General features: G+C 45.5%; 1 protein-coding gene across 1 annotated transcript in view; it reads left to right on the top strand.

Moving 5' to 3' along the window:
- Positions 1–15,208, top strand: part of HLF (HLF transcription factor, PAR bZIP family member) — a 35,279-nt gene extending 20,071 nt beyond the window's left edge. Inside the window, exons 3-4 of the mRNA XM_061455394.1 lie at positions 7,766–7,986; positions 10,993–15,208. Of these exons, the coding sequence (XP_061311378.1) occupies positions 7,766–7,986; positions 10,993–11,208 (437 nt within the window). The 3' untranslated portion in view covers positions 11,209–15,208. The remainder of the gene's footprint in view (positions 1–7,765; positions 7,987–10,992) is intronic.

Here is a 15,208-nt window from a genome sequence, read left to right as displayed (position 1 = left end):
TCAGACAGCAGCTGATAGCATCTGTTGTCTGTCTCTCAGCCTTGCCATTAGCTACCGATTGGGAGTTAGAGGAAATGTACCTGTTTCACGTGGCTTTTCCATGCCGTTTGAAATCTCACTTGGCTGTGTTTTGATAACACACCCAAGCAAGAAGGGCTTGGGTACCAGAACTGGGTAAGAGATACATGAGTCACGGGTGGCATATGCTTTCAGGATTACATGATGGCTTTCTGCAAGACCTGTTTACTCACTGAGAGCATGCTGTCCTGGGTGTTCATTACCCGAATAAATAGAACAATGTGAGACGAGCTTACTTGAGCTGGAGCCTTGCAGAGCACATTGGCTGTAGCATGAACCCATCTTGAGAACAAGCATTGCCTTTGTTTTGAGTGGGATTCCACGTGAGGGTACATTTATGGACGTCATATGAGGCTGTTATCTAAAGCAGAGACTCTATCTAAAATCTACTGTTTCAGACTGGTTTATGAAAGCTGGGTACATAATTGTCCAAGGAAAGAAAAACTGATCTTTTTGTCTCCTTCAGAATAGGTTAAAAATTCTGATGCTTCTCTGGAACCTTCCCTTTAACAAAAGAAAGAAGAATTGTACTTTTTGAACAACTGTAATATGTGTGAATTGCCAATTAACAAAAATATACACAGCTATGCCAAAGGATGTCACGAAGCTCCGATGCACCAGAGAATAGCAGCATCTTGAAGTGAAACGTGCTTCTAAGCCAAATGTAAATCAAAATGAAATACCTGTCTGAATGTTCTTTCCTGCAGCTTTCCTGTCCCCACTGAATGCCATCTTTGCCTACCTTTGTGAGAAAAGCAGCACCCTACAAGGAAATCAGGCATTTAAGAGGGCTGTGGATTTCATGCTTTTCAAGAACGTGAAAATCCCTGTGCAGTGTCCTGGGAGCAGGATCAACCCCTCTGTTTCCACGTGTAGCACTTCTGCAAGGGAAACATTCAGAACAGGAGCGACTACTTTCAGGCGTCTTGCAGTGACTGGTTTGGAAGGGAATGGAAGTTGGATTTCCTGATAGCTTTCAGAAATGGGGCCTCCTTGAGCTGCCTTCACACAGGGCAAGGTTTGCAGAATGCTGATCTTACAGAAAAGTCGTAAATACAGTGGATATAGTGGAAAATTTTACCTGCTGGTGCCTCAAACTTGTTTATTTATTGCTTTTATTACCAGCAGAGCAGGCATAGCATATTGCATGCACATTATTCTAACCACATGCAGGAGCTGCAAATCAAGCCCTCAAAAGCCTGCACTCAACTGAAGGCCACGTGTGCAGCTTCAGATAGAACTCCCCCCCCCCGCCCTTGTTTGCTTGGATCTCGCAGGCTTTAATTACATTATATCCTCTTTTTCCCCTTTTCCCTTTTGAATGCAGAAGTCAGACCAGCTCTGAGTTGAATCGGGGCTGTATCAGGAAGGAAGCGGTTGTCTGTAGGATCTTGGATCTTGACCTCATTTACTGCAGATGTGAGAGGATGCGGGGAGCGGCAGGAGGAGAAGGGAAAATCCGGCAGGAAGGACAGAAGGATTTTATCTAGAGAGACTGGGTTTTGCCACAGAGTTTTAGCAGAACTCTGAGCAAGCCGTTCGATGATGGGAGCTTGCGCACGGCGTGCTTGCTTCCCGTACTGTGGGGAACTTGTGGGGAAAACCTGTTTCTGTGAAGCATGCAGATGTAGCTAGAGGAAACTCCTATAAGGTTCCTATTTGTGTCTCTAAAGGAGGTTGAAACAAGTTGTGGCAAATAAGGTACGGATCCATTTGGATAAACCAAATGGGTCAAACGAGTGACTCCTAAATGGAGGAAAGAGTCTGGAAAAAAGTAATGTGATCCAAGCTTTAAAGGTTGTTGCAACCATGACTGTGCTGCTTAAAACTTGATTTTAAAAACCAATTGAAAAGACAGCCTGGATTTTCTCATGGGCCACCGCAACAACAAAATCATTGGAAATGAGTATGAATGGATCTGACAGCACCCTCAGTGTCCTGCTGCTCAGATTGAGTGGAGTACTCTCACTCTTAGGAGCTGAAGGGGGACAGGGCACTTTGCCAGTGCACTGTTTGCTGATCAAAGAGGATCCATGGGACTCGGGCATCTGGAGCTGTGTTTGTACCATCAGCACAGGTACTCTTCTGCCCTGTTCACTCCAATGATGCTCTTCTACTGAATGCAGTCATCCCAGCCTTTGCTGAAGCAGCCTTCCTCTTCCAGGCTCTCCCGCTCTCCTCTTCGGCCACCAGTCTCCCTCATCCTCACCCCCTTACCCCCTTCTCAGCTTCGAGTCCTGATCACTTAGGGAAACTGCTGCTTTCTCACCCAGCCTTCACATGCAGGCAGTAGATTTCAAGGCAGCCACCAAAAGGGAAATAGCCTTGATCGGGAGCTGCTCTCGCTTCCAGTGCACAGGCCACTAGCACGGTCCTTTGAAAGGTGTGCCAGCAGTTTGTAACAGGTTCAAAACAAAGTGTTTTTGCTAAACCTTTTTCGGGAAACTGTAGAACCATTTTGGCAGAAACATAATTGGCACGCTTAAATCCAAACAGAGCGGTTGAAATCTGGCAAAAGTCTTAAGGAACTGAAGACAGCGTCCTCTAATGGGAAGTGTCAGACAATCTTAGTAAGACTGCCAGTCCTGCCTGTAATAGTACTGGAGGGGCCCAGAGCGGGAGGCACACAGTGTCGAGAGGGGAAGTGACAATTCTGTCGTAATTAAATGCACAAGGTTTGTGAGCAGTGCTGATATCTGTAAAAAGTACACATTCTAAAAGCGCTTCAACGTGCCGGTCAGTCAGTGTGTGTTAAGAGCAGTGAGTATGTTGTGGTTGTGTTGGATTAAGATCCTTCTTTCTACAGGAAGTGTTTGCAGTCACCCCGTGTTCAGCGAAAGAAAGTTTGTGTAAGGTAAGCAATAGAGGAATGTCTGCGCCAGGTTGGAGCACTGGTCAGAATACACGGATTGCTAGTTCAGAAGAAAATAAAGCTCCTCTAATAAGTGCTTACATAAATACCCCCAGAGGTGAAGTGTCTTCTGCACCCCCAGGCAGAGTGGTTCGTTTTGTTCTTCCAGTGGGAGGGCTGGAAGGTCAATACAGTGCAGCTTGTCATTCCCTTTAGTGCCTGTATGGATTATGGTTTTACTATCTGTGTAAATGTTCCGTTTCTGGAAGACACTAAAATCCTAATAGTAGGAAAATTGGAGAGGAAGATAAAACATTGCTTATAATATTGTAAGGGAGGAATTACAACCTGATAAGATATCGTCCTTAGATATATCTTGACTTCCAGAATACTCCTTTTGCTTCACTGCAGGTGGAGACTGTTGCCCCGTGTTCTGCAGTGAGGTAACTTCTGGAGGCTGAAGGAGTTAACACAGAAATAGATGACAGATTAGTGTGGGACAGGCTGTGATTTGGAGTAAGAGAACTATTCCAAATAGCTGGCCAGGCCCCAAGCGGATAGACAGTTTGGAAAACTTATCGGCAGAGCCGTGGCGTTCTCTGGAGCAGCTCTGGGTGAGGATTATCTGTCAATTTAACTGCCGCACTATAGAGTCTGACTGACATTCCCAAAGTGCCTTTAGTTTATATAAAGAAAAATGATTAGCAAACACATATTTTATCTCTGGGCTGCTAATAAATTGAATAAGAAGCTCCTCTTTTCTTTCCCTCCAATACATGCGTGAAAAATAGGGGAAAATATTTTGATTAGAATTTCCACTCCCTTTTCTTTTTGTCGTCGCTGTTCTCCAGCCAGCTGCTGAGCTGATGAAAAGTGTGGAAGGGCTGTGAGAAGGGAGATTTTGTGAAAATGAGGCTCATTTTCATGGGAGTTGACTCATGCAAAATTGAGTTCCACATAATTTAGCAGGGATCTCTTGCCGTACAGATAAGTCTGTCAAGCAGTGGTTGCAGTTGAAGAGGTTATTTCCGTCTTAACTCTCCTGGGCACAGCTGGAAGGTGGGATGTTTCAAAAGGGGGAAATTAAAAGTGAGGATGCAGTGACTGAGCTCCCCACGATACCAGGTCAGCGTTTTGGTTTTGTAGGTGTAAAACAAAGCGACTGGACTTCTGAATAGTGAATTTTAATTATTGCAAGCAATTAAAAGCTGCTGTTCTTTTTCTTTCACCAGCCGTTGCTGACCTAGATAACACAAGTGAATGGCCTCAGTTCATTTCTCTTTGAACAAGGAAGCACAGTGAAAATATTGCCATTACGTTGGGTTTCCTCGCTGGCATCTCTGCTGGGAGGAGGACTGGAAGGGCTGGAACAGCCAACCTGGAAAATTTTCTGCTATTGCTCATATCTGCCAGGGCAACACCAAGAGTGTGAGGGAAGGCAAGATGTTGGGGCAGCCGGAGCAACCGGGGCTGCCAAAACCTGGCGGTCCCTTTGCCAGGGGACACCGGGAGCTGTGTCTGTCCTGGCATACTCAGTGTTGCTTGAGTGGAGCTCTAGAGAAGCGGCAAGGTCTCCAGACAAAAGGCCAGTGTTGACATAGTTGTGGTGTCTCCAGGCCACGGTTGAGACACATCACTAGGGTGGTATGAGGGGAAGTTTCCATTAACCATTGTTCCCAGCTTGCATCCAGCACCACCGTGGAGTTCTGCAGCTGGGTTTCCAGAAGAGCTTAACGCTCAAAAGCTCTCATTGCAGCAACTTAAATAGAGGGGCTAAGTTCTTTCCAAAACACTTGGCAGTCCTCAACCCCCATTGAGAACAAAGCTCAGCACATGAAACAGTCCAGCCACTTCACTGTGAAGATTTGGCAGAGTGGTTAAATAACAGAGACTGGCAAGAAAGGCATCTGGCTCCCCATGCTGAGCAGTGAGGTGCTTTACCTTCACTGGCCTTGGCGCCTGGTGCTGCGGGCTTCCTCCTTGGCCGATTCCTTGCGCATCGCAGCCTCTGACCAGCTCTGTCTCTGGATGTTGTGACAGCTGTGGAGCTTGCTGATGTGAGGATTAGTCGGCTGCTGGGCACATGACGTTCAGATTGCTTGTGCTTATTTGACCTACCTCTGATTGCAAGGAATTTAGTGCATAAAAATAACACCCAGAACAAATTTGGCAGAAGGATGCACGGCTGAAGAGCCATGCACACAGAGGGAAAGGAGCTTGGAGAGCAGCGTAACATGAGGCCATGTCCTGTACTCCTGCAGTAACAGCGGTGCCAAATCCAGTGCAGCCCACGCTGTCTTGGGTTACAACGAGTTCCAGCACCACATAGATGTAATGGCCATTAGCCAGTAAACTAATGAAGACAGGTTCCTGGCATGTGTTATTGGCAAAAGTTGGTAGAATAAATAAAAGGGTAGCAAGTGCCAGGAGTTGCCTAATGTAGAACGCTGGACACGGCAATACTGGTTTTTCTGCCTGGGGTTTCAGCCACCCTGTGTAACTCTGCTCTCAGTGGAGTTCCTGCTCATCTGCAGGAGTGTGACAGGACGGAGTCAGCCTGCATAGACTGATGGAGGCGAGTGTACCCCGCGAGTGAGGGATGCCTTACAGGGCAGTATCTTTTGGGCTTCAGGTGATAACGTTTAGCTGTGTGCATGATGTGTTCAGGCTTTGCAGTGGTGAAAAGCATTCACCTTGACTGAGCTTCACACCGGCACCTGGGATGGCTTACGTTTGCTGAAGCAACCAGGTCTTTAGTAGTGAGAGCTTCTAAGACCCAGGGGAGTGAAATATGTGCACACAGGGAATGAGGCAGGATCTTGATTGCTGTAGATTCTGCTCCCAGATCACCTTGGAGATGTGTCCCTCTTCCCTTTATTTGGTGATTGCATTGGTGCAAGCCCTCAATTTCCCATGATTAAAAAGGGCATTTTTGCCCTTTTTCAGAGAGATACTGTAGAATTTCTTGAGGCCAATGATTACAAAGCTCACGTGGTTATGTAATAACAGCACATTATAGATTAATGATAATATGTAAACTGATACTGTGTACCTAGAGCTTTGGCAATATGTAAATACAGGTTCTTTTGTTTAGGGCAATTAGAAAGCTGAGACAGATTTCACAATCCACTTGACTTTTAGAAACACCCTGCATGCTCACCAGAAATAATACAGAAGTATTTAGAGCTGGTGTCTTGCTTCCGTCTTAGCTCTTGCGGTGCATGTGTCTATACATTTGTCTGCATAAAGAACATGTCAGGCTGTTGTGGTACCAGCATGCTCACATCAAAGGAAGCTTTCCTGAGTTTAAGCCTTTAAATAAGCCCGTGTATCCGAAATGAGATTAGCCATCCCTGTGGAGCAGGGCTGCGGCCATGCCTCGGTGCTCTGAGCCGGTCGGGCCGGCGTTAGGGCAGTTCCTGACCAGGGCTTTCCCCCGGCGCTGCTGCGGGGTTTTGAACACGAAGCGCCCGCTAGTGAAAGCCCGCTCCCTTTCCTACAGCCATGGAGACGCATTAATGACTTTGATCCTCCTTTTCTCTTCTCCCAGGCCCTCGCGAGCCTTTCCTGGAAGCTGATGTTATCAGCGCTGTGTTAAAACAGGACTTACAGAAGCCGAGCTGTCCCTTAGCCAGCCCTGTTCTGCGCAGTGCAATCCCCTGGTGCATTTTCTGTGCAGTTCCAGTGTTGTTGCTGTGATCACCTAGATTAAAATAATGCATTGTTAACACCGGCCTTGGCTTGGAATTAGAAACGTTGATCATTTTGCACCCTAAATAGTGCAGATACAGACTCAAATAAGGAAATATTATGCAGTCACAGGATGTTTGTGTCGTTGTTCCGAAAGCCGCCCGTATTTCTAAAGGCAAAGTGAATTAGCTAATAGCCAAAATGGTAAAGAATGGGCTTCAATCACAAGTCCAGCCTCTGAAGCCTGTGGGGCTTGTGCTTCTGAGGCATGTGAGAACTTCTGAAGATTCTGCCCCCAGGGATAGTCCCTGTTTAGGCAGCTGACTTCAGGGTCCTATTTTGGGAACCTTTGGTTGGGATTTTAAATTGGATTTTTAGTGGGAATGGTGCCTGAATTGGTGCTGGAGGATCCTGAAGGCAATATCTTAAGATTAAAAAAGGAAAACTGAGGGGGGATATCGTTCTTTGCTGGGGATAGGCGCCTTCTCATTAGATTTTATATACCATAAAAGAGCAGTGTGGCATGAATCAGTGTTCATTTTTGCAGAGCATCTTTAAGTAGTCATTGTAGCCTTTCATGTTCAAGTTTTCTTCATTGTCATTTACAGTATCACAGGTAGGATTTCAGATCTCCTTAGCGGAGTGCTTCAGCACAGCTTGACAGTGCGTTTTCATGAGGTATTGCCTATTGCAAGTACTGTACATCATTGTAAACTAAATGTACCCCCAAAGGTATCTATGAATAAATCTGTGTATGAGAAAACTGGGAGGCATTACAGTGTGGTGAATAAATCAGAGCTAAGCGACAGTACTTAGGATTTGTTCCCGAGGATGTGATCTTAATGAAGAGGCATGAGTCGAAGCAATGTCTAGTGCAATCAGTGTTGGATTCACTGATCTTATGTGGGCATCCACGATGATTAGCAACCGGATATGGGAACCAATCCTGAACATAACGGCATGAGTATGTCTGAATCTGAATACGCAGAATGGGCAGTCTGATTTTAGCAAGAGTAGATCCCGAATTCACAGTAAGGCTTGAAGAACTAATCCGTGTAAAGCATTGCGAGATCTTCTAAAATCCTTATTCGGTGATGTTATTTACATGTTTTCTAACGTATGTGGCTTTATCCTTTCTTTCTATAGGTCAGATCTTGCCAGCAAACCGAAACACACCGAGTCCCATTGATCCTGAGACTATCCAAGTTCCTGTTGGCTACGAACCTGATCCTGCAGATCTTGCTCTTTCCAGCATTCCTGGCCAGGAGATGTTTGACCCTCGTAAGCGCAAGTTCTCCGAAGAGGAGCTGAAACCACAGCCGATGATTAAGAAAGCTCGCAAAGTCTTCATTCCAGATGACCTGAAGGTAAATTGGAACTGGTGACGAGGTTGGTTGTGCTCTGTAACAGTTCCTCTCTGAGGTACAGGTTTGCAGCATCAGTCTGGTTTCTCCTGTAAGGTAGATCTGCCAGACTGTGTTGTAGAATGAAACTGTCAGTCAGCGGTTCTGAGTAAGGCTGAGGGGAGGATGTCCCTTATTAGTTATGCAACAGTCGAAATTCATGAGATCAATATTCATTTCCTTCGTATGCCAGAAACTTCCTGCGTGACCTCGGACAAGCTTACTTTGTCCTGTATTGCCCACTAATGAAACAGCCTGATCATGTTTCCTTTTCCTCCAGCCTCAGGGTGTCCCATCAGCGTAAATGGGGAATTCTGCAAGGAAGAATCTGTGTCTTACAGGGTTCATGGAGGTCTCTGACAGTAACAGAATGAAGTATATTGTGTCTTGTTTGGGAGTTGCTTTAGCTCTGTGCCAGTAACTATATCCCAGTAATGAGTGGGAGCAATATAGAGCAATATACCAGAAGCCTAGGTGAAAGAAACTAAACTGGTTGTAGGAAAACAGAACAAAACTCTTCTGCTGATCTGTGTATTTTAATACAATATTTATAAGAATAATATTACAATATTTTAAAAGAAAGAGCACCCTTATCTATGCCTCTCACTGCTTCTGAGATATGAAGAGCAAAGAGCATGAGGAGAGCAGCACAAATCGATCAGCAGATTCAGCCCATCAAACAACGGTGAAAATTGTTGTGATTTGCAAAATTCTGTCCTCAACATGTGATTTCCAAGAGGATCTTTTCTATCAGAGGTACTCAGTGCAGGATGCCGCTGCCCCCCAAGACACAGACTGAAGGCTGTTGGAGTTGGTGGGAATCCCTGGCTGCGCGTGTGAAGAGGCTGGGATGCCACGTGTTCGCACCAGATTGATAGCATTAGGGAAAGAAGCTGACGCTGTTTGCTATTTTTATCCCTAAGGATACTGCTGTGCAAGTTAAAAGCACAGAAATCACGATTCCAGTAGTGTTCAGGTGGTGTGTGTTGCTGTCATTTGGTCTGTGGTATCTTCAGCTTTCCTTTACACAGGCCTGTCTGCATCATGCCGTTACTTACCTAGGCAAATTTTACTGCAGAGAATAAAGAGGTGAAGAGAGGTGTGTGGTACAGAAATGGTTGTAAGGGGACAGGAGTTTGGTGCCATTTATCATCTTGAGGTGTCTCCTACGTATCCTTACTCATCAAAGCAAAACTTACCAAAGATGCTGTTGGACTACCCCATGCCAGAGGTGGAAAGTGCCAGCATCTTGCATGCAGCAGCAGGACACATAAGTTTTTGGCCTGAGACTGAGCTAGAAGTTCAGGGTCTTGCATTTCCCTGAGATAATCCCATCCGTTGCCCTTGACTCATTTCAGAGTGCTTGACCCAAGTGCTGCTTCTGCCCTGGCATGTGGAGCGGCTGCTGAGGTCTGGGGGAGGGTAAGCAGATTAGATCAGTCAATCGTCTCTGGGTTGCATGTGATTTTGAAATGCCAGCCTTACCTCTTTCAGGCCTGGATTAAGGGATTTGCCATAGCAATTTGTTAAAATAAAGAGGGATGAAGCCTAGGTGGCACACTAATAAATTGCTTAAAGCTGATTTTTATGGAGTGGAATGAGATGGGAAATTATAAGTAAGATTTGGGTCATAGCTTTTTGCTGCATGCTGGTTTTAAGAGGATTTTGGGGGGTCCCATCTAAGTACAGGTGAAGAGCAATTTAGAGATGGTCTGGCTCCACCATTGCTGCACACCTGGTTAAGCTAAACTGATACAGAGCACTTCTAGGGGACTTCTAGCAGTTGTGTTGCTCTTGCTTTGCCTTACGCGAGCAGCTGGAGAAGATGCAGAGCAGCAGTATTAGGCTTGGCCTGGTTTATGCTGAAAGACACAGGAGTGGTGGGGTGTGTTCAGTGCAATGTAGGACCTGTCTCCTGTGCCTTGTCATGGACATGGTGCTGTGCTTCCATGCGTGGTGAAACAGGAGCCACACAAGCACATGGAAGCATGTGAAAATGAAGGGATGACTGGGAGGGGAAGTGTGAGCTCTACTGACCAGGCAAGTTGAGGCCTGAAGGGCTGCATCACTTTGTGAAGTGTCCCCTTACTCTGCAGGGGACTGAATTCACTTCTCATGGGAGATTCTGTATTTACTGCGTTGTTCCAAATCTCTAGAGCTTAATTCACTTTCGACACAGCATTGAAGCTGCCATTTCACTGAAGGCCACTTCCTTGGAAGAGTGGGAAAAATCAGGTAAAATGCTGTAGCTGCCTAGAGCCTTTGATGCACCAGTGCAGTGATCTCCTAGAGGCAAGCCTTTAGAGATAAAGCTTTGGGAATGTGTTAACTTATGAAACTTCGGTGTTAATGGACTTATTGCTGGCAAAAGCTTATTTTCCCATGCTCAAAGCCTGTTGTGCTCTTTGCGGATGGTACCAAAGCCGCTGTCATTGTAGTGCCAAGGACTCCCCTCCCAGTGACTAGGGTGGAAACAGGAATGCTCTGGGGCTCTGCAGAGAAAGAGCTTTGAACATGAAAAAGAGCTGCACAGAAGATGAAATGGATGATACCAGTGAAGAGAGTGAACCAGGTGTTGGCTGGCAGAGATGAGCAGGGACATACAAGAGGTAATTAGCACCGCTCCAGCAACGGTAGGCAGTGAGTCATGGCACGCAAAGGTGGATGTGCTAACTAGGTCAGCCGAGATGCATTGTGCTGCTGGAATATCGCTTCCTTTTCCTTGGAGGAATTCACAGTCAGGAGGATGGGGGGGTTGGTGTAAGCATTCTGACAGAAGGACGCACGAGCATCTGTGCTCCCCGGTGTCCATCTGTAACGGTTGTCCCGGCAGCGCCTGGCTGAGCCGGGCAAGCAGGATAAGTGAAGTCATCCCCGGAGCCGAGGCTGTGGCTAAGAGCACATCCTGGTGGCTGCTCGGTTTACTGAAATCTAACGCCCCGTTTGCTTCTCTCCGTGTTTCATGAGCAGGATGACAAATACTGGGCAAGGCGCAGAAAGAACAACATGGCCGCGAAGCGATCGCGGGACGCGCGCCGCCTGAAGGAGAACCAGATCGCCATCCGCGCCTCCTTCCTGGAGAAGGAGAACTCGGCTCTGCGCCAGGAGGTGGCCGACCTACGGAAAGAGCTGGGCAAGTGCAAGAACGTCCTTGCGAAGTACGAAGCTCGACACGGGCCCCTGTAAATCGAAAAGGGGGGCGATGGGGGGGGGGTTCTTTCTTCTTTCTTCTTTCGTTGCGGGTTGGCGTTTGACTAGATGGACGATGTGTTTCCTGTTTGATAGCACCACACCCAAACCAACCTTTCTGTCTTCAGCACTTTACCAGAAGCAGAAACAAAACTGACTTAAACGTTAACTTCTTCTTTGGTTCGCGTATGCGTGTACCTGCGTACGTGTGTTCACACGTCTGTACCCGTGTGTGTGCGTGTGTGTGCGTGCGTGCGCATCTCGGCACTTCCCATTTGTATGAAGCCCTCTTCAAGAGGGTGCCACGTTTTTACCTGGACTGGTGAGAGCCACCATAGTAAGCTTTTTATTACATACAGTTTTTTTTTCAGTGCTGCTTCAGAGTAGGGGTTTTATGTTATTGTAATCAGCTCCATCCCGAGGGACTCGGAAAGATCCCAGTATAAATTATAGAAAAAAAAAAAGGAAAAAAAAAGAAAAAAAAAAAAAGGAAAAAAAAAGGAAAAAAAGAAAAAAAAAGTAGATCTCAGTTTTTTGGAGAGTAACAAGCTCGTGTTTGAGTCTGTCTAATCAGAAACGTTAACACGCTAATAAAGTGCACACATAATTTAGTACTACACTGCAGAAATATTAATTTATAGATTGCTTTTGTTGTATTTTAAGTTTTGGTGGTAATTGTCTTCAGATTTAAAGTGCTGTTAGACTGAGTTAGCTCTACTCATTATAGAGCCCATAATGGCTTCTCTGTAGCTATTAAGGTTCCTTTTCTTTCCACAGACCCCAGGTAGGTAGGAGTCCTGTCGATGGACCACAGAGTGTGTATTTGCACTGTCTGTACCTGAAGCAATAATCCTGTTGTACGCTAGCACGCATGCTGCCCGGGTGTTCCCAGTGGACGTAGGATGGTTTCCCTCCCCAACAGGAGTTTTTCATGTCTTTAACAAAAAGCTAAAGGTAAAAGCCACCTTCACGTGAGCATGCTGATTGTGTCCCTGCTCTAGGGAGCGCATGTGTGAGAAGCAGGATAATGAGTTGAAATGAGAACAAAATCGATAGTGTCAACCCAGAGCCGATGTCGAAATCAGAGGGGCTTTTCTGTCTTCAGTTAGTTTTGCATCTCTTCAAGTTCCATTTTGTGGTTGAAAATTAAACAAATACCCTGATTAACTTGTTTTTTCCCCCCATGTTTTGTAATATATTTTCTGTGGATTATATCTTGCTGTTTTAAAGATCACTTTTATTCAGTTAGAAGAAGTCACTGGTTTGCAAAGCCCATTTTTCCTAGTGATTGTTGTTCTGAGTGTGACATGAACTGATGGTTCTGAACTTTATTGTTTTAAACTCTGTTTGCTTCTGAACATGTTTGTTCTAATATAAAGTGGACTTCTGAAAAATGAATGTAAGAGACACTGGTGTATTTCAGAAGGGGATGGTGTTGTCATATACTGTGGTTAATCCAATCAATCTAAGTGTTTACTATAGACCAAAAGGATAGAGATTATAAAGTGTATAAAGTTTATACAGAATAATTATAGTATGTTCGTTTTGTACAGTATTTTTCAAGTACAAATACTGACAATGTATTTTGAAAGACAGACATATATATAGCAAAAAGGAAGAAAAAGCTATTCCATGTTTAAAACTATATAGCAAAGATAGATATATATTCTCCATATTGTACAGAAAGGAAATGCTATGGGGTTTGTTGGTTGGTTTTCTTTTCTTAACTAATTCTTTAATATTTTAAGCCTACTGCTGGCACACCGGCATGTTCTGTGCTTTACATTAAATTTTGATGGCAGTAATATGGCTTTCCAGGATGTTCCATATTACTGGAAAAGAGAGACTTCTTTATTATTTCCCATCCAAAACACATAAAGGAATGGTTTAATAGGGACAAAGCACAACCTGGATTTTAGTCAACTGTTGATGGGACAGGACAATGTTTTGTAAAGGCAGAAAAATGATGTATAAGACAAGAAATGTCAGTCATTTCTAACCTGCTGCTGCTGCTAGAATCTGTTTCCAGCTGGAATGTTTCTTACAGCTAGCTCTGTTTGGGGTATACAGTTGTACGTGCTGCATCTGGTTATTAACAGGTGAGGAAAACATGGTGCTACGTCTTGCTCACAGTTCTCGCAGTGTTTTGACCTTATTTTCAAATAAAGAGGTTGTTCATTCCATTAAATCATTATTCATGCTTCAGGAGGTTGATACAAAGGACTCCCCATTTGTTCAGCATTAAAAATACCCTCGCAGGAGTGGCTTCTTTCCAGTATATTTCCTCAAATGTACCCGAGTTGTCAGCAGCCCTTAACGTGCAGGACTTGCAGTGGACCATTCATTCAGCAAATTGACTTTCCGTGTGCTGCAGCAGAGTTTAAAGCGCAGTAAGTTCTTTTCTAAAGGTCAGTGTAAGCCACTGGATGCAGGGGTAGAGAAACGAGAGTGGCGGTGTTGGGCACAACCCAGTGTCTGCTGCAGCCTCTAGGAGATAAACTTCATTTCTCTTCTTAGAAGCAGCGTGACCATGGCAGGGCTCAGCGCCTGCTGCTGTGAGGACACTTTCAGCAGCAGCACAGCAAACGGCAACAGCTTAGAGTCACCCTGACAGTGGTTGTTGTTGGGGTGACGCTAGAACAGGCGATGGTGTGAGTGAGATCAGCTGTACCGAGCCCGAGCCGTCGGTGGGCTGTGGTGTGAGCACAGAACTTCCTTTAACATGGAAAAGGCAGCTTGGGAAAACAATCACAGCCGATTCTTTTGTTTGCTTTGGGCAGGGAAGGGGTGGGAGATGGCGGTAGTTTTTGTAGGCTGGAGAGCACAGATGTGTTAAGTCGCAGCCACAGAGGAGCACAGAGGTTTCCAGCAGCTACCTCGTCCAGCGGTCCCAAAGCTGCTGCCATGCCTCCCGGCCCCATCCCGCTCTGCGGGTGGACAGGAGGGCAAGTGTGTGGCTGGGGGCTGGAAACGGGCTGAGGGGGAGCAGGACTGGCTCTCCTGGTGCCTCCAAAATGCTCACCATTAAAATGAGAGGAAAAGCCGAGGCAAAGGATGGGGGCTGAAACTCGGAATAGGTTCTGTAACCAGTACCAAGTAAATCCAGGCCAGTTCAGCTCATTTCCAGTTCCTGAGGACAGCTCAGCTGGGCTCATCACACCTCTGGTGGCTTTGTTGCTCATGAAGGAGCTTGTAGGTATCTGAAATAGTAATTTTATAAAAAATAGAAATATATATATTTGCAGAATAATGACTAGCTCGTCTGAATAATTCACTGACTTGTATTAAACCGTAAACAAGCATTGATCAAATGCTGCTTTCTTTTCTGTTGGTTTTTTGCTGAAACTTAGAAGTGAATCATTTCCACTTACAAAGGAATGCCCTCTAAAATCAAATGGTGTTTGGGACGTGTCTGTGAGCACTGCAGGGCTCTCTGTGGGAAAGCCCATGGCAGACGAGGCTGGGGGGGATTATTCCTTTTCATTTCCAAATGGTTCTCAGGGCACTGACCCTCACACCATGGGAATAGCGTTTGGACTTGAATCCATAAAAGCAAGAAATTCCCAATGAAAGGCCAGTACCAGAGGCTCCGTGCTTGGCTGTGCTCTGTAACTGCACAGGAGGTGAGTTCAGCAGGGCCAAGGGACCCGGCGTTTGACTCTCTTGCCTCTGTGGGTTTGTAATGCCCCCATTGACGCTTTGCAGCTGTTTGTGCATGTGACACACTAGAGATGTGCCGTTCGGTTTGATTTTGTCGACTTCTTTTTATATGTGAAGAGAAAAACAAAATGTATTAAAACTCACAAGTGATCAACCATCGTATTTCTGGCAACACCACAAGGCAGCGTCTGTTCCAATCCAGGTTTAGCAGCGAGCTCAGCGGAGCTGTGTGACATGAGGTGGATGCAGCCTGCGCTGCTCAGCCCAAATCCTCTCTGTTTTTATTTTATTTTTTGTCTGTTAATGTTTAATAAACTTTGAACTTTTTCTTCTCTCA

The sequence above is a fragment of the Pezoporus flaviventris genome, unplaced genomic scaffold, assembly GCF_033815535.1.
Source record: "Pezoporus flaviventris isolate CSIRO_AGI_PZ_B2104156 unplaced genomic scaffold, CSIRO_AGI_Pfla_v1 ptg000020l, whole genome shotgun sequence".
Lineage (NCBI taxonomy): Eukaryota > Metazoa > Chordata > Aves > Psittaciformes > Psittacidae > Pezoporus > Pezoporus flaviventris.
The sequence above is the reverse complement of the archived record's forward strand: the minus strand, read 5'-3'. Positions and strand labels throughout refer to the sequence as shown.